Below are 22947 nucleotides of genomic sequence, written 5' to 3' on the forward strand. Positions count from 1 at the left end.
CTTACAAATATAACAACAACAACAACAACAACAACAACACGACGCAAGTCAGATTAATCCCACCCCACTGTAAAACGCTACAATCATGCCAAGTCAGACTACTCGCCTAATGCGGCAAGGATAGCCAAGGTGGTTTGTATGCTATCTAAGAAGCGATCCGAGCCTAGTTCTTACATCCGCCTTGCCAAGCCTCCCCGGACCCCATGATTATCCTGATCAAGTCAGGCGAGGGTTGGACTCACTTTTGCATTGGACACTAAACTGTCACACCATCCGGATCGGCACATTTGCTTACATGACATGCATGTATGTGGGCCTCAAACACTTGCGCCGCAGACACAAAGAGAGTTAGAGCGTCCCCCACGTTACTACGGTAATATTATGGATTGGTGCATCGTGCAAGCAGAGTAGAAATTATCAAAGTGAAACGCGAAGAACCTATATCGACTCTCGGGGATAAGCCCTGATTCCAGTTCGACTCTATTCAACATTGACACCCAACACAGTAACCTTGATTCCAGACGTATATTTCGGGATCACGATGGTGTGGTCTTTCGCCGGCAAAACACAATCAATTGTAGTGCCCTCATAGAGTTTCATGTAAACACGTCGTACCAGGCCAGCGGTTAACTACCCCCGTACTAGCCGCCAGATCCGCAATTTAGCCAAAAAATCGACCATAAATAGTCGCTATAAGCTATAGAAGGTAGCCAAGGGCTTTGAGGCTATAGAGGCCGATTTGGTGGCGGAACGTATGAAGTCTGCTGCATCACAGGAAGAACTTGACCGGTTAAAAAGGGACAAGAAGTGTAAAGCATTACCTAAGTGCTTTATGACGTTACCAGAAGCACTCGCAGCTATTGAGCCAATTCCGCCCAAACAGGGTCAGAATACGGCTAACAACGGTGAAGTTATGGTAGTTGTTAGGGAGGAGTGATTCTTCAGAATCAGACCATTTGGCCCAGGATTTGCCAGCCCCTATCGTCACCCGAAGTGGCAGTATGGTAAGAAAAGGGCTATATAACGGTGTAATTTTCTTATAAATAGCTTCAATAATAGTAGAACTGTATATAAGACAACAATGAGTGTTTTTGCAGTGTTGTGCTCTTTTGAGGTTACCGGTGAGCCGGCGGGGCATGGTACTCTCTGGAAGCGGAGAAAAAGAGCTTGGGATGATTCTGGTGGAGTCCCGTTCAGCCCGTCTACAACTAAAGTGTTGCTAAGGCGTACGAATAATCGCTTTTGTCTTCCAACTGCTTTTCCTGCCATAAGTCCCTGCATATGAGGAAGGCGTTGCACTGTTGAGTGTCAACATCAATCAGCATTTTCTCATTCTGTGTCTATACCGGACGATTATTCCATTCATTCAAAAACTTCTATCCCTTCTATTCCCTCTATTCTATTCAGATGACCGAAGAGACACCTCTAGCATTGACGTATTTGGTATTCTCACTGGAGCATACGCAATCATCACTGACTTCATCTACTTCAGCCGTCGAGCTTACACACCTACCTCAGAAAGCACCAAGCCAGATGGATACCTCAAGAGGAAACATTAACCCGCCATCATTTTGAAGATGTTCAGGTTTCTATTTATTTGCCCAGGGCAAGGAATCAACGACCTCAAAACCTTTAAGGGGGGGAACGTCACGAAATATGTGGGGATATTCGAGGATACTTGTTCCGATTATTACATTGATGGTTTCGAGACCAAGAAAGCTTCGTCCTGGTTGCGTTGGTGCCATCAGGACACGAGAAACATTCTTCATTCAATCGGAAAGGAGTTCAAGACATGGGATATCTCGGCACTTTCTATGGAATAACAGTGGAAGAGCGAGAATCCTCGACGACAGACTCGGCCTGAAGAAGATCTTCACGGGTTTTACATGACAAAGGTGCAGCCAACAGCAAAGGCATTATACGATGCTATCTTTGAACATGAGAAATTGATCTACAGACTTGAAGAAAGCAGACTCGGAGATGCCAAGGTTTCAGCTGCGTTAAATTCTTCGACATAGACGAAAAGCAAAAGTCAGGAGTTGGCCCTATTTAACAACGCAGCAGAATATGATTCGCTTCTTCACATACGGATTCATTGTCGACAACACGATTGAGAATATTGAGAGCGCTTGATAGAAGCCACATAAGGTAATGTCACGCAAGGATTTTCGATTTTGAAAACGTCTCTGCCGAGGGAGCCAAAGAAGCTACAGCAGGTGAGGATGCTACTCAGCCAAGTTCCTTAGGGATCCTCTGCAATGAGGTATCACCTCAGATGACTCTCATGTTCAGAAAAACGTGAATAGTATTGGTAGTATTGGTGGTGAACGAGGCACTCGTTACTGGACAATACGTGCAATGGATTTGCCGGGGGAGTATTAATTTATTGGTATTGCAATCAAGTTGGACATCACTTCTAGGATGTAAGTATCTGGTTTTCGGCACTTCTATTGGATTTTGCCAATGCGGCACGGGGAAAAAAAGGTCTACTCTGATCCTACACCAGTCTCGGGAAAGTCGTCAGATGTTAGAAGAGAGATTGCGGGAGATATCTATGCGGCTGCTGTCAATAATCGGAACCTTTACCATATCGTCCGAGCGATTCTAGCGAACAACCCTAGCAACACTGAATTGTACGGTCTATATCAAAACTGGAAGTAAAAATACGATTCAAAGTAGATATACACCAGATTTCCGTTTGATCGGACGTACAGGCTCACTCCCAGTGAACACCGCTCCTCTAATACTTTCACCAAATATGACTAAGATCTAAGCCAATCGGCTCTAATAAGTTCGAGGAAGTCCAGTCTTCGACTATGTGGTTGCGGATTACATTAGACTGCTCAGTCAGCGTTCTGGAACAAACCGTTACATCCAGCGAGTTGGTCCAATCAGCGAGAGTGTGACAGAGCCAGATGATGCTGATACTCTTCAGCTGAACGGAGCAAGGGAAAACTTTTCGACGAATGCCAATGAACGAGAAAGATGACATACTGGAAATTCTGCGGATGCAACTTTTGTTGGACCTAGACTCAATCAAGACGGCGCATAGGCTGAACCCCAGGCACAGCCTAGTTCTCAGCCAATGACTAACATCCCTGATTAGACGAATATGATGCCTGCGAGCAGCAATAATGTATCTGAAGTCAATGAGGCACCTACTTGCAATGGAAAGAGAAAGAAGAAGAACTGGGTCCCTACAAAAAATGATAATGGAGAGGTCCTAGCTGGATATCAAGGAGACGATCAGCTACCTCTTCTTGATCGCCTCGTAAGGATTGTCGTTGAGACATTGAGATCCATCCCAAGTTAAATTGAATTTCGCAGGAGGAAAGGAGACGCCGGCTCGCAGAGGGTAACTGCATGCGGTGTAGAGCAAGCGAGCACTTATAAAAGGATTGCCCTCACCACCCCGCAATAAACCCAGTGGACAAGAAAAACGGTCGCGGCGGAAACCGAGGAGTTGGCATTCGCAATACTGCCACCAGACCAGCTCTACTCGAGGCCACCGAAGACAGCACTTTCGATAGCGACAGTGTAGAAGAAGGCGCAATAGCAGCTACAAGCCAGGGGAAAGCCTAGCTCCGGAGTAAAGACGGGCCCCGGAGCCTACAGCTGAGGCACAAACAGAATGGGAGGCCATCTATAGACTCTATTACCGATCTGCCACCATTATACAACTGCAAGTACCTTTGGGTCATAGCTGACCGCTTGAATAATTCAGTGCTATTAGAGCCAATGGAAACCACGGAAGCAGAAGCCTGCGCAGAGAGATTCATAACAGCACACTTCCGCTTCCACAGCTAGCCGCGGTGCATTACTAGCGACAGGTGACCCAATGGGTAAGCTGATTCCGGCAGCACCTCTGCCGACTGGCGGGAATCAAGCAGAGACTAAGCACGGCGTACCACCTACAGACGAACGGCAAAACTGAATGCATGAATCAGGAGATACCGGCTTTCCTACGGGCTTATATCAATCGAAACCAGACGGACTGGGAACGGTGGCTACCAGTGGCCACGTTGGCCCTCAATGGTAGGATCTGCTCTTCCATAAGGACAAGCCCCTTTTTAATGACTCACGGGCACGACCCCCCTTTCCCCCCTTATCGCGCTGGAAGACATGGATATATGCGCCTCGTCCTCCCCAGAGCAACGAGCAGAGGAATTCCTCCAGCAAATCCATAGAATAATGGAGCTAGCGCAAGTATCTATGGCTACAATCCAACAGCGTCAAGAGCTATGTGCGAATTATAAATGCGCATCAGCCGAGGAATTCGAAACTGGAGACACAGCTTAGCTAAACCTCGGCGATTACAGTACCGGTAGGCCAAAGAAGAGAGCTTAGACTGGCTAAGAGCAAAATACTCCATGGCCAACACACCAGACTCATACATAGTAGTGTTGGCAGATACCCGGTCAAACTTCTACAACAAGTTCCATGTCGACAAACTACGACGAGCTCACCAGTACCCGTTACCTGGCCAAGTACGAGACACCCTCAACCCCCGTCAATCTCGTCCGGGGGGGAGGCGCGGGGGGAAGAGGAATACTGAACAGAGGAAATTTTATGCGCTCGCACAAAGATGTTCAACTTTCAGCCCCCTCCGTTGGTGCCAGGGTGGTGCTGCGGAGGTGTTACCATCTCAGTCCAATCACATGCCCAGAGAGGTAAATGACCCCCGGCTTCTTGATAGAGAGTCTGCAGGTCAAGACACTGCTGACAAAATTCCCCAATGGGTGCTGTCGCTGGGGCCGGTCTCTGATGCAGAATAGCTAATCGCTTCAGGTTATCGGGATAACAACAAATCTCTGATGCAGAGCTGCCTGGCTCACCCAGGGCCCGCAGCGTCGCGCGGCCTCACGCGCTCAAAGGCGGCGCTGCTCATCCGCGCGACTAGTTGGCCAGAGCGTCGGCCGCGGTTGCGCATTTTCTGTCGAGTGGCTTATGGGAACCACTCGCAGATGCTTGCTGGCTCAAGTGAAGACTTTACCTCGTGACATCCGAGGCAATAATGGGCTTGCAGTGAGCAAGTTTGCAGCTGAACCATGTGCAGGACCACGGTGCAGGTGGGAAGATGTCAGGTCTTCGTGTGCCTCAAAGCAATGTTGTTTGTGCAGAGAATAGGGACGCAAGTTACATTCGCAATTTTCCTGCAATTTTCAAGGGTACAACTGTGGCTGGTGATGTTCCTCCCCACAATGTTTTGGTGCTGCAACGCAAGAACGAACCGCCAAACTGACACACGGTTCTGGACCCCTGACTCGACCGGCCCGTGTTTAATGAAAGCTTCTAAGTTTACTCGAACACATGTCCATGGCGAACTTGCAGCAACTCGCTTTTCGGTCAACACCGCCCAACAAGGTTGCCGCCGCCAAATAAGCCCACATTCGGAAACCTCGATTACGATACGACTGAATAACCTCTGGATCAACCGCCCCCAGACTTGCAATTGGCACACGCAATACGGTCAGAATGCCGACAATGTGGTTAACAGATTCGCAGAGTAAGCTCCTCCCGCTGTTGACTGGGGGGTCTCTGGAGAATGCGCCAACTGACAGTGCTTTAGAGATCGGAGTCGCCTTCTGCTCTGGCGGTACGTGGAGGTCTTGAGCGATCGCGCACAAGGAACAGCTGGACTAATGGGTCCCCTTTTGCTCGGCTACAGGAGGTTTCTTCCTAGTTGGAGGAGTGATGCTCTTCTTTGATAGAGCTATGTGAGTTTTGCATGCCCGCCCACTTTCCCCCGTGCCAGCCCTTCGCGCAACAAAGTGACTAACCAACCTTGACGCAGGCTCGCCATGGGAAACGTACGCCGTTGTTCTCTTCCATCCTCCATTCCTCAATGTCTATCTCCCTCTCGATTAGACTCGACCCTAACGCGCGCGAAATCTCTAGATCCTCTTCCTCATCGGCCTGACCATCATCATCGGACCCCAGAAGACGCTTCTCTTCTTCACGCGGAAACAAAAGGCTAAAGGCACGGCGGCCTTCTTCAGCGGGCTGCTGCTGATTCTCATGAAATGGCCCCTGATCGGGTTCTGTGTGGAGCTGTACGGCATCGTGGTGCTGTTTGGCGACTTCCTGGGCACGATAGCTGGGTTCGCGAGGAATGTCCCGGTCATTGGCCCTTACATTGGTGTGCTCATTGACAAGATCGGGCTGGGGAGACGGAATGCCGAGTTGCCGGTATAAGCCCAGCTTGTCTTGACAAGTCGGACGTGTTCGGCTTCCTCGAACTGGATTGGCCACGAAGACTGTTCACCATAGCCCCCCCTGATCCTTTTTTGGTTGTAATCGCATGGATCTCTAAAGAGAAGGAGTTATTGGCGTTCTGTGGTACGTGTGCATATACTACCTCATGATACGATACTTGGTGGTATAGAGGTTCCAAAGGCATCCAGCACCTGTAGCTTGGATTGGTATACCCCGAGCTATAACGGGGGCAAAAGACATGTTTTCAAATCAGCGGGGCAACTTGCTGTACATGTAAATCAAAGCCGATCATTGATAGGATTGCGCGCGCGTAAAGTCCGTATGGACTCATTTTGGTGATTAGGGAAAGGCCATTTATCATTTGCCTATGCAAATCCTAGGGATCGGTGAACGAGGTTTTCGAACAGGCGAGAACAGTCTCAGCTGCCTGATGGTAGTATCGCCACCCAAAAGGAGGCTCTAGAAGACCTTGTGGTGCGTCCAATGCACCCCGCACAACTGCCGCATCCATCCCCTCATACTCTCCTTGACGCTGACCCTCTTACGTCTGGCCCAGATTATGTCCCCTTGTTGGATCCAATGTCAAGCCCCCCTCGCGCGGGAAATCAGATCTAATAGCCAACCTTGATGAGGTAGTCGGCCAGTGCCTCCACGGTCTGCACTGCGTTTCCGGGTTGGACGTTCTCACCGTAGTGAGCAACGAGGACAGCCTGCTTTGTCTTGACCACGACAATGCCAGTCTTGCCCTAGAATCACCGTATCATGTCAGTGTCCTGTCCTGCTTCCGCAATCAAACGTATCTGGTTCAACCCACGAATCGGCCATAGATGCTCCGGTCCTCGATTCTCGTGACGACGTATCGTTGGCCTGCAACGTGAACACCCTCGGCGTGGGCCTTATCGACGGCATCCTTAGTGGTGGCGAGGATGGCAACGAGGTTCTTCATCTCGTCCGGTTGAACCTAATGGTAACTGTCAATCCTTTGTTGTCCATTACAGATGCTTCGTTGTACCCAGTTATGAGATTTGCAACGGAGAACGATAGACGGGTTCGGGATAGGCGGGGTGGAAATACCGTGAATCCAGCAGACGTGGCCCAGACACTGTCACCAGCGGCACTGATGATAGCACCCTGGTCAAGGTGACCGCTGCCGATAAGGCTGCATTGTTCCCAGTCAGTATCGAGATAATATGTGCAGAATCTGCGGAATAGCGAGTCGGGGCGCACCTGGAGTCAACATAAGCTGCAACGAGGCAAAAGAATCAGTCAGCTATCTCATCAAAAACGCGGGCCAAAAGGTGGGGTTATTTCCACCTGGGGCAAGCTCACCTTGCCACGACATGATGTGGATGTATATGAAGTATGCGGGTGTATTATTGATAGGTCTTGTGAAGGAATGGAAATCGACGCCTGCTGCTGCTGCTCTAGGGTTTGCGATGTCTGGAAGAATGGAAGTGCAGCTCTCCAAGGATGGTGTCAAGGAGGGAAAGAGTTGCGGCGTACTAGATAGAATATGTGGGATCCGCTCTCGTCTGTGCTCACCTCGCGTGGCTGCTTTTAGCGCTTGGAGAATTATTACCTGGTTAATAACTCACGCGCCCCGCGCGAGCAGACATGCGACATTCAAATTTCATTATTCAAGATTAAGTAGATAGAACATAGAAATGGCATTCAAGGCAGGGCTGATACGCTCTAGCAGCGCGATGGATTCGATTACCTATCTTCTCTATTAACCAACCCCCGGCCCCCTCATTGTACTCCGCTACGTCCAAGACGTCCATCATTCTATGAGCATGACCACGACTACGACCACGGCCACCACCTCAATTCGAGAAATATAGCGCCAGATATAACTACGAGGAATACCCCGATTTCTGATAAGCAAGCTTTACTTGTAATACTAGGAAGGGCTTTAGCAAACGGGTACAAATGAGGTAACTATGATAAGACGGACTAAAAGACGGGCTTAAACCAACACAACTATCGTATAATAAAGCAATATATACTACGTATGCCAAATACCTATTTACTATAGTATGCTACTAAGTCTCTATAAGTAGTAGTACGGTTTTAAATATGAGGAATCTAAGGAACGTAAAGAAGAAATTCTAAGTTAAGAATACTTAAAGTCCTAGGTTTTGTGAAGGTCAACCCTCGCAGACTCACTACAACCAGGTGACTTACAGCTGGAACACCTGCCATGGCAGTGCCAGATGGGAAGCCAATCATAACCCCTGCAGGAGCCCCGCCAAGCGTGGACGACTTAGTCGCGCTCCCTCAAACCTAAGTTTGTGATCTTCTTTCCTTCGCTCCTTAGAGTAGAATCTTCGTCGATAGCACCTAATCGAGGTCTCTACCAATGCGATGCAACCCAGGTCGTGACAGGTTTTATACAAAGGAATTTCTAGCCCTATTCTTATATAGGTAAATATATTCTTCACTTCTACTCTAAGTACATATAACGGGGATACCACACGTCTCACAATACAATAGTCAGGTAGTACAAAGAGCAACTAGGATGGGCCAGTGTATGGGTGCGTCTGTTGCAAGACTGATTCTTAAGGAATCTAAGTTAGGTGGGAGCGTCTCGAGTTCTCCTCTTAAGCTGGGCGGTTCCGGAGTTCTACCGGATCGGGGGCGAAACCCTCCCGACTCAGCTGGTCAGCTGAGACCGGCCCGCCATGACGGCTCTTTCCTAACAGTAAACGAAAGGTCAGCTTAAGGATAAAGAAGGCCGGCCTTAACAGTACGCGGGATAACGGAAAATATAAAGAGGTAAGAACTTCTGTCCAAATGTCGGAGTCTTAGGGGTCATAGTTAACGACGCGCAATCCATTGTAGATTTCAATTTTGGTTTCAACGCCAGCGCTTCTCAGATATTGGGTGTACTGGAGGGCCTCAGGAGCCAAGGTATCGCATTCCCCGGTCCTTGTGAATGTCTTGGGGCTCCGCATCAGCAAATCGGGCGGGCAAAACATAGGGACGCGTCGCAGTTGGAGGCAGAGGAGGGCTTGGGGAGATACATATCCCAGTACCAAGTCGTCCGAGAGGGAGTCAGCCATGGGGCATGCTGGGCGCTTGACCAGATCCCGGCTGTAGTGGCCGTGTTGTCAATAACATGGCTCAGTAGTAGCTGGAAAACTGGCCCTGGCGTAAGTCCCAGATGAGCGATCTTTATGGACAGAATTGCCGCCAGACTGGCGCCACTATAGGTTTGTTGGATAATTTAGTGTACGACTCTTGGCAAAGCAGAGTGAAGTGGGTAATGTGCAAGGTCTTAGGTTAGCTATACCTACGCTGACAGGCCACTAATGGATATCCTACAGCTGTAAGTACTTAGATCCTTGGCCACCTAACGGCTTGTTGCCCATTGATACCCGACCACTACGTCGTTGATGGCTGCCAGATATGGGTGCCCAGGAGCGTGACGACAGTTGATAGTGATTACAACACATCTGATATCTGATTTGTCGCTCCACCAAGGTTAGCCGTTGCTCTAATTATAATTACCCCAAGAGCTGAAGACGGTTCGACTTACAATTGCAAATATGCCTTAAAACAGCATTTTCATTTCCGAGTCCGCCCAAGACCCAACCGCCGCCATGAAACCAGGATAGCATTGGCTAGCCTTCACCAGAAACATCTCCTTCTGGTATGAAGACCCTTGCCTGAAAGTTTCCCACATCCTTGTCCTGCACAGAGCCGACCTTAACCGACTTCATTCCTCCTAGCACGATACGTGACAATCTCGGGCGAGACGACGGGCTCCATGGCTCTTTTTCGCAAGGGAAAATGTACTGAAGATGTCGATAGTGAAATGCAACATATTCAGCGTCTAGTCTTCTGAGAATATCGGGATGGATAGGCTGGTTGATGTTCATGTCTCCACTGGCCGCCATGAAGCGTTCGAGATGTTTCAATTTATGAAACAGGCTGGGGCTTTACGTTGAATGGACAGGTCATAACAAAAACAGAGTTTAGGAGCAATATATCTTGTCTATTTATAGCTTATTTCTTAATGGCAAGTATTGCTCCATTCCTGCCTTCTCACTGTGACCTTGCATTCCGTCTTGTGACATTGCAGCTCCGTCTGTGACCGTGCAGTACTCGCTAAGGTCCCATGAGCTGAACTTATGGGATCAGACTTCGGAGGTTGAGCCCAAGAGAGGATTAAGATTAGAGTTGCAGTGACGCGACATCTGCACCTTTGTCCCATGATTACGTACGAGTGAAAAAGCGACAGGAAGAGCACCGTAAACCCTTGATATCACTCACGCCGCCGTTGATAGAAGCGCAGTAATCGAGTGAGGGCTATCTTGGAAACATGAGCCAACTTATCTGCTACTTCCCCATAGCCTGCCATTAGTCCCTGAATTTGGTGTCCACCGTCCTGGCCAGTTGCTGAGGATTGCCGACTTCAGCCACCTCTCCCTTGTCCATAACCACACCTGTATTGAAGTCCACGATCATGTTTAGCCGATGGCTCACAGCTACAATCGTATGCCTCTGAAACTCGGCCTTGATAATGCTTTGCATGCTTCGTTCCGTCTCTTTATCAACCGATGAAGACACTTCATCTAGCAGGAGTATGCCGTTCGAGGAACCGCGTATTCTCTGCCTGAGCACGGCGTGCGCAGCGAGAATAGTTGACGTTGGTCCTTGGGAACGTGCAGCGGAGTTCATGGCAGCATCCAGGCCGCCACGCTCCATCACGATGGTCCACAGATTGACAATTTCGAGCACATCGCGACAGTCCTCGGCACTCGCAGTGCCAAAGGGATCTGGGTTCTGTCGGAAGGTAGAGGATCAACGACATTGATGCGGCGAAGGCACCGGCATACGTCAACTCAGGCCGCGTCTCCGAAGCAAGCCAGTATATGCGAGTTTGAGAAATATTGAAAAGAAGCGTAGGGAAGAGATATATGCCCAGAAGCATCGATAACTTTGCTGGCCATCCATGATCGAAGAAAGAAAGCGTAAGCATGCATATCGCAGCGACAAATTGCAATGTGGCCGAGGCAACGGCCAAGTTGATTAATTCAACGGACCTGATTGATACGAGAACAAGACGTGCTAGTTGAAGAAGAATATATGTTGGCCGTTGGCCGAGGCGCTGGGGTCCCGTGGTGGTGCCCGCAGGTTAGCAAGGCTTGCGCTGAGATATACTCACGCAATACGCTCGCAGGCCGTAGCGTACTCGTTAATAAGACCGCTAGTAAGGCTGACGCAATATAGTGTTAGTATGAAGCGGACATTGATTGCATATGTTCAGCATATACCTAGGCTCATGGAGGAAGCTGGCCTTTTGCCAGCCTTTGGATACCACGAATTGCTTAAGCGCACTACAGCCACATTAGAAATAATTATGTATAAAGTGTGCTCTACTGACTTCTGTCCAGCTAGAATCATCTGGTCGCTGGCGTTAGCACGACGTGGGTTGGTAACTGTACATATTCTTAGCATATGTGTGTATGCACATTATTAATTCCACTTACCAGCGCCAGGGTGGGCGGTTCGGATATGGCGGCGGAGCTATTCCAGGTCAGCACATACAATGCATATGAACAGCATATGCTTCACATACGGCGGGCTGCGAGGCGAAGGTATGGCCACACATCTGGCCAGAGCCCGCAACCCCAATCTCAATCCAACAACTGCACATGATGAGCATATGTAATCGAGCATACGAGAATATAGAGGCCTTACACTCCTCCATTGATGGTGTTCAAAATCGCAGCGGGATTTGGAGCGGCTACATATGTTTGCATACACGTAGAGACCTGGCAACGGCGACGGGGAAACCAGTAGTCAGCGGGACTATCACAAGGTGGCTACTCAGGACTGGCCGGATAGCGCTTAGGCCCGGATAATATCGATCTTCTCAGGGGGACTTTGTTAGTAGGGTGAGAACTAACATGGTATTGTGGTGGACGTAACGCAGTCGCTAATAGAGCGAACCTACGTAGCAGCGTATGTATTTAGTCCAGCCATTAGGGCACGGTTTGACATACGGGAGCACTTGTAGAGGTACCGGGGGCTTCGAGCCTACGGCGTATTTAATAATATAAATATGTTAACATAATATCGCATATGCATTGGATATGCTTCATACTAGCGTTCTCTGCAGCAGAAAGCGCAGGCAGTGGGCGACCGGGTTCCGTTACGGCGTGAGCTATGCATATGTTTAGTATATGCGGCCAATGGTCTCTGTGGTAGAGTCTATACGCGGAGCATATCCTTACAATTAGGGACCCAGTCGGCATTGGGGTTGGTGATCGGACCTATATGCTTATTTTCAGTCTCATAGCATACATATCGCATATGCCAACTTACCATGTGCATAACCATAGACCGGATGGGGGTTTCGGGCATTCTGAACGTTCGCATTCGCTGTATACGGTTAGTGTATACTTCATACAATTATCGCATACGCTTAAAACGTACTGAAGTCCTGGGTTGTGAAGTTAGCAGCCATGATTTTTCCTTGTGATTAAGACTGCCTATATTGAGATATCACTGCTATGATTAGCATATGCTAGACCCGAGGAAGACGAGACGAAAAGGCACGCATATGTCCAGCATAAGCAGAACAACAGATGCTCACCTTTCTGATAATTTGTTGCGCGGAGAGACTAATTGACAAGGAAATCGCGAAGCTTTGAACATTTTGAGCTGTACTATGCACAGACTAGCTAAAACCAAATCAATAACGCACAGACCACAGATCACCAATATGAGTCGGGAATACGCACGTGCCAAGCTGCTAACGTACAACCCCACCTTTCTGACCACTTAATCTGCCAACTACAACAATCTTCGGCACAACAGATTATCGTCGGTATTGGCTATTATTATACAATACCTCGATATTCAGAAAATTCGATTCAAGGCGCTCTCAACGATATCAATCAAGGGATATTCCAGCGCCAGGCTTCCCTCCGATGGGGCGTTCCACGCTCTACCCTCCAATTACGACTCGGCGATGGCCTCAGCCATTCTGACGCGTCAATCGCGTCGATGAAGCTATCTAGGGAAATGGTTTAACGATTGCAACGATATACCTGATTGGCAATATACTTATTCGTCTAACGGTTGGATCAGTACAGATATCGCCGTTCGATGGCTTCGTGATAGCCAACTATCCGGAATCCCACGATTTCTACAGAGGTACCGGCGATTCACATCGTGAATTAGACCACAAGTACATCAAGTCTATAATTTTCGACCTGTTACGGCAAGAACGAGACGGAATTCTGTCTGCGCCATTACTTAATGTAGCCGCGATGTTGGAAGAGTCGGAGGCCTACCGACTACTACGTGTATAACATCCAATAGAGCCACCATTACGGGAAGCACTTAACGGTCCCAACGGTAACGAGTGGATGTAGTCCATCTTCGCCAAGATCAAGCAAGGATAGAGAAGGGCACATTCTGCTTCTGCGATAAATCTGAAGACATGCGCGGTCATCTTATTGACGCCAAGTGGGTACTATGAAAGAAGTTTCTCTCTACGGGCGAATTAGACAAGTTGAGGTCGCGAATCTGTGCCAGAGGCTTCACGCAAAGGCACGGTATTGATTACAACGAGACGGCGGCCAGCACCGCCAGAGCGGCATCCCGGAGAATCCTGATAGCCCTATCAGCGTTACTGAGGCTGTCATATCATACAAATCGACTTTATCGCGGCCTACCTCAACAGAAAGCTTGATGAGCGGATTTTCATGAAGCAATTCCCTATGTTGCAAGAGTATTTCGAGGCCTACCCTGACGAAGTAGCAAAGTATGGCTACTTCCCCGAGAGCATCATCGAGTTGATGCTGCCTCTCTATAGCTTGAAGCAGGCTGGGGCAACGTGACAATGCGAGGCGAGAAAGATCCTTCAGAAGCGAGGATTTGAGCCATTACTATTAGATGACGCACCTTCGATTAGATGGCCTGTGCCTTTGCCACATGATTGGCAAGGTGAAGTCTCACGGTGTGACTCATGGTCGCTGTCTCAATACCGGTATTAGTGAAAGCAATGAGGCTCTGAGAGAGGTACTCGGGTTGATTCAACAACGCACACTCATTGTTGGGCCGAGAGAATAGCGGCCACAGAAACCTCTGCAGGATGCTAGGCCGGCGACTTCCCATTGCTGAACGTTCCAATGTCTGACATATTCACGCACAGCACGAGAAATCTACAATACCACTCCTGTTCACGAGTTCTATACGCATGTGTTGATAGTGGAGTGGGCAGCAATTCTGGCGGTAATGGGCCGGACACCTGCTTCCGGCGCCATGCCAGAGACTACGGTGTGTATTACTGAATGGGCCTCGGAGAACAGCCAGCAAGTCCGAATCCACAGCCTTGAGCTGATTCCCAGCCGGTTGGAGTTGAACAAGAAGATAAACGATATCCTATGCGGTTCCGAACACTGTACCTTTGAAACATGCGATATCAGAAACGCTCCCAAAGATCTCCGCGACCACGATTTCGTTTATTTGAACGCCGCTATAGGGTCCACCATGCTGGAGAAAGAGAATATTCTTATAGACATTATTGAACACGAGGCCGGGAGCCTTTGTTCTCACGCGCAGCACGGATTCCCTGAAGACAATGGCATTTCCTGTGAGTTGAGTAGATCCTCCGGTTCTGTCTTCTGTCTAACACACAGGGTAGCCGTCTCAGATCCAAACACCCCGCATCATCAAGCGGTTAAGGCCGGTTCTGACGTGCCGCCTCGACGGCGAGGTAGGAAGGAACGCCAGCACGAGTTTCATCATCTCTAGAATAAGTCGTATCTTTATGTAATTAACACTGTCCACAACTTCCTCAAGACCCTATACTTAGCATCTTGGATCTTGTAAGTCTGTTGCTCCATTCTCAGGGAATAGTGAGGTCAATAAGACACAATATTCCAGAGAAACGTTGGTGGTACCGCATAGGTGACGTGAGCATTCACGCTATCATCAGCATCTTCACTTCAGTAGCCACGTTCGCCTCGACTTGATTGCCACAACGGTACAGAAATTCCTAATCACAAGCAATTGTCTCTTCACACTGAAATGGTGAGTAAATCATCCGTTACTTCCCTGGAACAAATTCTTAGCATTCAGCATGAACCTGGCCTGAGGCCTTTTTTTATAATTCCCACGTGTATACATTGGTTCGTTTCTCAACCTAGCTGCTTTTCCCCATCTCACAATAACCCTGCTATTTCCTCATGTGCCAGTCCAAACTCTTCCAGCGACGATTTTCGTCATCCGAAAATTCGGCGTCAAACTCGGGGCGGAGAAAGTATGCGCAAGGAAACCGGTTCCGAATCCTGGTGTCCTGGTAAGTAAGGGACGACACGGTGCAGTGCAGACTGGAAAGCCTTATCAGAGAGGAATAGAAGAGAGTCGCCGACATTGATGACGACACAGCCCGGCTCTGGCTCGAGGTATTGCCACACTCCCGTGTTCGGATTGAGGGGCCTGGAGGTTCCATAGAACAGGACCGTCAAGGCTACCGACGTCGGTGTGGGCAGACAAACCCGCATTCTGGCTAGCTTGTGGGAGCTGAGGGTATCTCTGGAGTGTAACGCAACTGGTAGAGGGCTTGGAGAGCCGGTGGAATGACGACAATCCGGGTTACCCGAGAGGTCTTGTCTGATCCAGAACCTTAAAGATATTGAAGCCGATGCCGTGCAGGTCCTTTATGAGATGGGTGACCGTGGACTTGGGATTAAAACGAACGCACCCGTTCAATTTCCGAGGACCAACCTGATCTACATCATATTTTATCCTTTCCTCCTCGTCCAATTCGAAAAGCTCTCCGACAATCTTCACCCCTTGCCGAACATTCCCAATAACAGCGGCTCGCTCTCCATCTTGTTGCGAAAGATCGAGGTACCAGAAGCCGTCACCTTCACAAGCTGTGCGGGCAACACTCAACTCATCCCTATCTCCTTCCAGTAGCTTCACTCAGAAGATGGTCAGAAAGTTCGACGCCGTGTTGCCGCCCACACTGCCGACAGGAACAATCATAGTGACAGTGGTGGTGGTAGACGCGGACATTTACATAGGTTCCCTAAGCATGCTCCTAGAGGTATGCTCTACATGCCGATACCATGACGGCAATACGCGCTGACCTTACATATTTCATACAACATGTATATTTCTCGGGCCAGTAAAAAGTTGTCTAAAAACTGGGATACTAACAACAGAGTGTAGCACCCTTTGTGACTTGATCCCGTGGTTGGGTCGCATATGGCTCTGACGTTGCATTTAGTGTCCAATGACATTGCATACCCAGAAGTTTCTACTTTGTCGCACAATCGAGAAGCAGTGAACCATATCTCGACTGCTTGGTTTTACTTGCTTGCCATGGAAGTCACAGGGATTTGACTATGCATTATCGCTTAATTAGCGGAAAACTCGATGAGGCACAAAATATACAGAAAAAGCCAAACAGCTTCATCGAGTCGAAAAGAGTTATTTCAACTTGGTCAGAGCCCTACCGCGCATAAGCCATTGCTAATGTTCACGGCTCCTAAATTACTCTGAATTTTTTCCTTAACCCGTGCCTCTTTCCGAAACCATGGCTCAAGCATCGGTACAGAAGCCCACGCTCTACGAGACGTTCCAGATTTATGTCTTGGACGGCGTTTCTGAGCGGGATGATCCATTGATGAGGGACTACACATTTGCCCCGCAGGTTACGAAGACAGAAAGGAAGTAAGCTCTGCTGAATTGCTGAGGAAATATGGGTTCACGGCCGTCAAGTTTAACACGTCAAGATTGATCAACGCGGATGAAGACCAAGTGCGAGCTGAGGACTTTGATGACGTACGGGCTCTGGAAGCTGTCTACTACCCTGAAGTGGAGGCGTCTATACTGAAGTTCACGGGAGCCAAGGTTGTTTTCATCACCAATAGCATTGTGCAAAGGGGGGAAAGAGGATAGGCCAATGGCGTTATCGGCGCAAATGGTTCTATTCCCAACAGCGATGGCCCCCTTAGAAACCAGTTCTCCCTACCTGCCAGTTCCGGGAGTGCAAAGTCAAAGTCAGACTCTGAATACAAAGCACTGCACGACAATAAACCGACACATCTGGGATCACTAGACAACGCGAGACCCTCGCGAACTCCGCATTGCGATTACACGCCGCTAGATGCACGCCGAGCCATCCGCAATGGGCTGGACACTGGACTAATAAACAATGAGGGGCTCGAGGAAACGGGCGGCGTGCTACCGCCTGGATCATCCTGGGAAAGTTTGCGGGCAGAGAATGAAAGCGGGACAGCCTCACCCACCCCGTGGACCAAAAAAATAATCGACAACTCGACAATGCCCACTAATATCCACATGGTAACACGACACCGCTACGTTCAAGTGACTAGACAGCCGCTATCGAGGCACGGGTTTTTACACAGTATCTTTCTACAGAGAATGATCTCACACCGAATCGCCTGCAGGCCTTTTCTGCTCTGCTACCTCATGCGGTCGACGTTGGAAGTCAGGCGGATTCGCCGTATTACACCGCCGACATCAGATCTTTCTTAGATTGAGGTAAAGTATCGCGTAGTGGGGCTTATGACAATGACAGAAGCTTCTTGGTCTTGGATGATTCAGATGTCATGGGAATCTTGAATGGGAGCTAGTTGGCCTGCCAAGTCGAACTAACGGGGAACTCAAAGTCATTATCAGCCAACTCCAGACATCTGTGCACGGTAGCATAATGGTGTGCTCCCACCGCCCAGTCTCCGGCATCTTCTCAGGATGACTCGTTTCCGACTACTGAACTCCATCCATTGTCAGCAACCGACTACGAGTTGTGGCCAGCAATCACATCAATCACATTGGGCTAGATTTTTCGTCTACAAGATCAACTAAGGAGCTAGACATTGTAAGCTCCCCAGTCTAGTTGATGTGGGTTCTAGACAACCGAGTGGACGACTGATGCCGCCTTCCGTGCCGATGAGCATCCGTCCCATTACTTGCTCGTTATTATGGACGGCATTAATCATGTCTGCCGGGTGCTTCAGATTTTTAATATAGAAAGAACTCTGATTTACACGCCCCCGTACCGGGCCAAGAAGTGTTTCAAGCTGGGCATTTATTGTCAAGGTTATAGATTCGGAGACTTCCGAATGGTTTTTACGGGCAAAGACTGACGTTGCGTCTCGGAACCTGGTCCTTGGAACATGACAATTCGTGCCCTGGGTAAGGTGAGCATGCCATGCTTGCCATGAACACATGAGCCTCGATTCAGAGCAAGGAGTGCTGGATCCCCGGGACAGGATACTCCGACGGAATTGGAAAAGTGGAATGTCGACCAAAGTCTTGCCCCTACGACAGCTGCCGGTAAAAGCTCTAGCGACAAAGACGGCTGAGAAATATCGTCAGGACGAGAAGTCTATGCGAGGTAGTTGCGTGGGGAGTTGAAGTATCCATTTTCTATCATGTCCAACCGAGAAGTCAAAGCCAGCTAACAGGTGTCTGATGAAGGCGTTATGATTCTAAGCCGCAGGAACTCCGAAACTCGGCAGGCAGATCAGTCGTCAAGAGGTTTTCATCTCGGTGGCTTCGTCTGGTACGCGTCAGTTGTTTGACCATGAACGCCTTTAGCATGACGCAGCTTCCGCGGGATCAAACACCTAAAGTAGTTCCGCGGAAGTAAGAGCATCCAACGTCTTTTAAGCTTCCAGCTTTTCGACGCGGCGTCATCCCATGGCCGCTCGACGAGGGGTGAGTTCTGCAGGCTCCTATAAGATCTTGGTGGTTTCGAGCCCACACAAGTAGGTTGATGCTCTAGGCATTTAGCTTAGACATTGTGAACAAGTCATGAAACACGAGAGCGCTCAAGCCCCCATTTTTCCTCTTCAAGACTCTTGAAACTCTGATTTGGACATGTTAGACCGCCGCAAGGCTGGGTTGAACTGGATGTGGAACGCGATTGGTGCCACAGACTTATTTAGGCAAAGAATCCGAATCATGGAAAGCTTACCTTGCAAACTATCATCGACCGCACCATCACGTACGTTCATGGTTCAGGGATCAGCCACTCTGGTTCCTGTCGAAAAGGCACGGACTGAGGCCGGCATTTGCATGCAATCCTCTATCATCGTATTCGTCGCCCTTGGCCGTCCGAAGTCTGTGTTACTCTTGTGTCCGCTCGTAAAAACTCAGTTGAGCAAATGATCCGATTGGAGCAGAGGTTGATGAACGAACTTTTGCGGCGGACATCCCCCTAATTTCCTGTCAACGAGGCGATCGTTCTGATTGGTGTGAATACCAACATGAAGTGTAGATGAACTAGATTAGTTGCTTGATAGGCGCGAGGGCAAGTGTTTAGCGATATCGTTTAATTACATACTCGCTAGCTGCTGAGTCATGGCTAAGTCTTGTAAAACGGCACAGCGCGATGGACTGATCCGCAATGCAGCTTCAGAAACCGACAAGCTCCAGGAGTCCCTCTCATTTCCCTAACTGTTCCAGCTGCAAGTATTCCGTATCACGGCACATATTACTCATTACACGACATTTCGCGTGCCGCTCCACCAGCGGCACCTCGTCCAAACGGAACATGCCGTCGTCGACAACCTGTCCATAAGCTGTGCCGGAGAACGAAAAGTGTTGCGCTGTATAGTTATATTACCGCATCCACCGGTTTGCAGCCTTATCCCCGTCTAATAGTCTCCTCTCTCTAATCTGCCCCGGTCCGATGCTACAGGGGTGAGAAGGGGGTCGCTGCTTCATATTGGCCTTTGCATTGCTTGCCATGACCTCGGTCTGAAGTCGAGTTAGAGGGCTTCTCGAATCTTTCCAGCATCGACCCTCAACTGTCTGGTCTCATTTCAACGCCGGCAAAGTCCGTTCAAGGTGCATCATTTGGTTGAGCCTATTTGGCATACCCAAGACCGTCCGAAATTCTACCTTCATGCCTCGGCCATGCTCCCTCCCATAGGCCACGCAATCAGAATGTTTCCTGTCATTGCTGATACACGAAACTGTCGGCCGACTCCTTCCAAAATCCTCGTTCGTCATTTCAAACAACCCCAGTCAATGGAGCCCACGAGAACCCCGGACAGACCAGCGAGCCCTGGACGGCACTGCTGCAATCCTCCGGGGTCACCCATCCCGGTCGTTGATCAGTCTTTGCAAATAACCGTGTCATCAATCTCAAACACCGCCTGCTTTCGTCGTCGACCGCTCATGCGGCACCTTTGCCAGCAGCCATGATGTCCTCCATCCGATCTTGGGACAACGGAACGGGGATGGAAGAAGCCCTGGGAATCATAGCCTATGGTAAGTGATCAGGTATGTAAAATGAGTCGTATCCGATATGAAGTAGATTGGTTGATCATTTTCGACACTCACTCCATACCTTTGATACAACTTATTCAATTCACCTCATTTCCAAGTTTTATCGCCTTCCGCTTTTGCTCGTTTTGTTTTTAGAATCGACATCCCGGATGGTCCAGTTACATTCGGCCATTTGAATACTGGTCCACATTGACGGAGAACTGCCAAGGATTCGGGTCTGAAGTCCCTGATCCAACACTTTCACGGAGGAGGGTCAACATGGTTCGTCGTGCAGGAGACGCACATACGCACGTCCCCGCCGGCCCCTTCACAGATGAACTGGGCATTACGGCAGATCGCGGCCAGCCCACACAGCTGCGTTATAATGATCATCTCCCTCCTTCGGCTGCCTTTCTTAGTGGCAATCCGTACCTTGATCGTCCTCTACCGGTTCCACCCCTTCGACTTCGTAAAGTGAAGATGCCGGCGCCGGATCGACCCAACACATCAGGTGGACCGAGTTCAACGAGTCAGGCGGAGGGCGGCTTCAACTTCGACAAGTACGACAAGCGAGTTTCCAGAGACGACTTCTATCTGAACTCGCGGCCCGGTGCTGGGGCTGGGCTCCGGTCACACCATGCGCCCTTTCGAGGCCAGTTACCAACTCCTGAAGCAAGTCCAAGGTCGAGGGCGGCCACTCAACCTATCGTCCCAGTAATCAGGGTGCCAACGCCTGAGTCCATGGACGAAGTTGGTTCGGGTCCGATTGGCATGGCGCTGGGAAGTCCGACGCATCATCTACCGAGCTGGAATTCTTGGGATGATACACAGCAGACCCTACGCCCTCAGGCTGCACCCGTCGTGCACCCCGCATCTCCGTTGTCAATGGCCAGCAGCGTGGACTCCTATGACATGCCGGTAGAAAAGAAACCATCTAGTAAATGGAGGCTTTTCGGCATGTTTGGAAGGAAGCACGCGACTAATAATGCTCAGCCGGCCGTTTCCATCTCGGAACCCAATGCGCTGAAGGGTACTTATCGACCGGAGCAATTCTCGCCCCAACCGCAGCCGCAGGCGCAGGCGCAGGCGCAGCCAGCCCGAAGCAATACTACGTCGACTCGGAAAACGCCGAAGTACAAACCCTTGGCTGTTCGATCAAACACCATGCCCTACGCCGACACCTTGTCTGCCTCAAAATCGACGAAAGATCGGGAAAAGGTGAACGGGAGTACGGACACGTTTGGAAACGGTAGTACAAGCAACTTTGGCAGTATTCCAATTGTACTCGACCCCAATGCGAGTTCAACACCATATTCTTCTGGCCCAGGTCTATTGAATGTCGAGATTCCCGAGACTACGATGGAGAGATACAGTGTAATGTTTGGAAGTGTTTTGCAGAAGCAACCAGCTTCGTCATTGTTGGCTCGACGGCAAGCCACGCTGGACAGGCTAAGGAGCATAAGTGACGCGAGAGTCAAAGAAGAGGTCAGTACCATTTATCCTGTCGTGTGATTTGTACAGCGCTCCCTTACACAATGATTCAGGAGATGACGCATGTGGCGAGATCCCGGAGGGCAACGTCACCACAGCCTACTACCAAGTCGCCAGCTTTCGCCTTGTTCCCTCCAACGCCGTCGGACAGACAATCACATCATCAACCACGATTGTCGAGGTCCTTTACGTCGCCTGCCCCGATTCCTTCTCCACCGAGAGCCACATTTGATGGGCCCCCAAATTCTCATCTCAGGGACCAGGCGTCGACACTTGATCCACACGGCAAATTCACAATCTCAACCAGAACCAAGACCAGGCCTCAACATCAGCCGTCAAGTTTCGATTTCGCACTGGAACAGTCCGGAACTATAGTGGAGTCGCCAATCGATGCGGACGACGTCGAGGAACTAGAAGTGATTAGAAGCCAATCCATACGGCATAAGATCCGGGAGCCGCAATGGGAGATGATAAATCCGGCACAACCCACGCCCTCATCAACATCTTCGTCGAGCAAGCGGTCTCCCTCTTCCGCATCTTCGGCACAAACCCACCTCACCAAGCCATCATTGGATATGGACGACCTTGAAGGTGCGCATATGAATCCCGTGGAAATATCGATTGCTCGGCAAATCTCTATATCCAGACAACAGAGACAGATGCTCAAACCATTGCAAACGAGCTTCAACTCCACCAGGAGACGGCAGAGCCCGGCAGGGGCAAGTCCAGTGCCTATAATAGCCATGGGCAAGAATGAGAGATTGGCCGCGACCAAGAGCGCCACACCCACACTTGTGACACCGCGCGAACATCTCAATTTGCAACTTGCACAGAACCGGAAGAGTGAGTTGATTATTCTTGAGGGCTAATTACTCACTTATTTCCTATTTCTTCATATATTCTTTCTTGACCTCTTTACCAGCCACATAAATTCACACTTGGGAACAGTACAATAACCTACCATTCAAA

The 22947-nt window shown here is 49.5% G+C and overlaps 8 protein-coding genes across 8 annotated transcripts; 5 read left to right on the forward strand and 3 right to left on the reverse strand.

Moving 5' to 3' along the window:
• Positions 1–4183: 4183 nt before the first annotated feature.
• BCR38DRAFT_516246 (uncharacterized protein) lies at positions 4184–5000 on the forward strand (the record flags this gene model as incomplete). Its single annotated transcript, XM_040865094.1, has 2 exons — positions 4184–4670; positions 4776–5000. The coding sequence occupies exons 1-2, from the start codon at positions 4371–4373 to the stop codon at positions 4998–5000; spliced, it is 525 nt and encodes a 174-aa protein (XP_040714861.1). The 5' UTR covers positions 4184–4370.
• Positions 5001–5475: 475 nt separating this feature from the next.
• BCR38DRAFT_485968 (Got1 family protein) lies at positions 5476–6195 on the forward strand (the record flags this gene model as incomplete). The annotated part of the gene is made up of 5 exons (XM_040863966.1): positions 5476–5506; positions 5570–5596; positions 5669–5717; positions 5795–5810; positions 5899–6195. 5 exons carry the CDS (start codon positions 5476–5478, stop codon positions 6193–6195), a joined length of 420 nt encoding a protein of 139 aa, XP_040714862.1.
• A 632-nt stretch (positions 6196–6827) lies between these two features.
• BCR38DRAFT_485969 (profilin) lies at positions 6828–7558 on the reverse strand (the record flags this gene model as incomplete). Its single annotated transcript, XM_040863967.1, has 5 exons — positions 6828–6962; positions 7031–7177; positions 7291–7375; positions 7444–7459; positions 7546–7558. The coding sequence occupies 5 exons, from the start codon at positions 7556–7558 to the stop codon at positions 6828–6830; spliced, it is 396 nt and encodes a 131-aa protein (XP_040714863.1).
• Positions 7559–9020: 1462 nt separating this feature from the next.
• Positions 9021–10097, reverse strand: BCR38DRAFT_458422 (alpha/beta hydrolase fold-domain-containing protein; the record flags this gene model as incomplete). The annotated part of the gene is made up of 6 exons (XM_040862157.1): positions 9021–9162; positions 9201–9422; positions 9513–9568; positions 9599–9678; positions 9755–9839; positions 9879–10097. The coding sequence occupies 6 exons, from the start codon at positions 10095–10097 to the stop codon at positions 9021–9023; spliced, it is 804 nt and encodes a 267-aa protein (XP_040714864.1).
• Positions 10098–10578: 481 nt separating this feature from the next.
• BCR38DRAFT_524830 (uncharacterized protein) lies at positions 10579–12901 on the reverse strand (the record flags this gene model as incomplete). Its single annotated transcript, XM_040865299.1, has 12 exons — positions 12821–12901; positions 12661–12732; positions 12550–12606; positions 12459–12497; positions 12329–12388; positions 12228–12261; positions 11801–11870; positions 11712–11748; positions 11606–11660; positions 11496–11558; positions 11394–11437; positions 10579–10997 (listed from the first exon to the last, which is right to left on the reverse strand). Exons 2-12 carry the CDS (start codon positions 12689–12691, stop codon positions 10579–10581), a joined length of 909 nt encoding a protein of 302 aa, XP_040714865.1. The 5' UTR covers positions 12692–12732; positions 12821–12901.
• A 1468-nt stretch (positions 12902–14369) lies between these two features.
• Positions 14370–15075, forward strand: BCR38DRAFT_436210 (uncharacterized protein). The gene is made up of 2 exons (XM_040860438.1): positions 14370–14827; positions 14879–15075. Exons 1-2 carry the CDS (start codon positions 14470–14472, stop codon positions 14986–14988), a joined length of 468 nt encoding a protein of 155 aa, XP_040714866.1. The 5' UTR covers positions 14370–14469; the 3' UTR covers positions 14989–15075.
• A 1705-nt stretch (positions 15076–16780) lies between these two features.
• On the forward strand, positions 16781–17145 carry BCR38DRAFT_485972 (uncharacterized protein; the record flags this gene model as incomplete). Its single annotated transcript, XM_040863968.1, has 2 exons — positions 16781–16917; positions 16980–17145. 2 exons carry the CDS (start codon positions 16781–16783, stop codon positions 17143–17145), a joined length of 303 nt encoding a protein of 100 aa, XP_040714867.1.
• Positions 17146–20766: 3621 nt separating this feature from the next.
• On the forward strand, positions 20767–22847 carry BCR38DRAFT_410160 (uncharacterized protein; the record flags this gene model as incomplete). Its single annotated transcript, XM_040858429.1, has 2 exons — positions 20767–21972; positions 22032–22847. 2 exons carry the CDS (start codon positions 20767–20769, stop codon positions 22845–22847), a joined length of 2022 nt encoding a protein of 673 aa, XP_040714868.1.
• Between the last annotated feature and the right edge of the window lie 100 nt (positions 22848–22947).

The sequence above is a fragment of the Pseudomassariella vexata genome (genome assembly GCF_002105095.1).
Source record: "Pseudomassariella vexata strain CBS 129021 chromosome Unknown BCR38scaffold_8, whole genome shotgun sequence".
Classification (NCBI taxonomy): domain Eukaryota; kingdom Fungi; phylum Ascomycota; class Sordariomycetes; order Amphisphaeriales; family Pseudomassariaceae; genus Pseudomassariella; species Pseudomassariella vexata.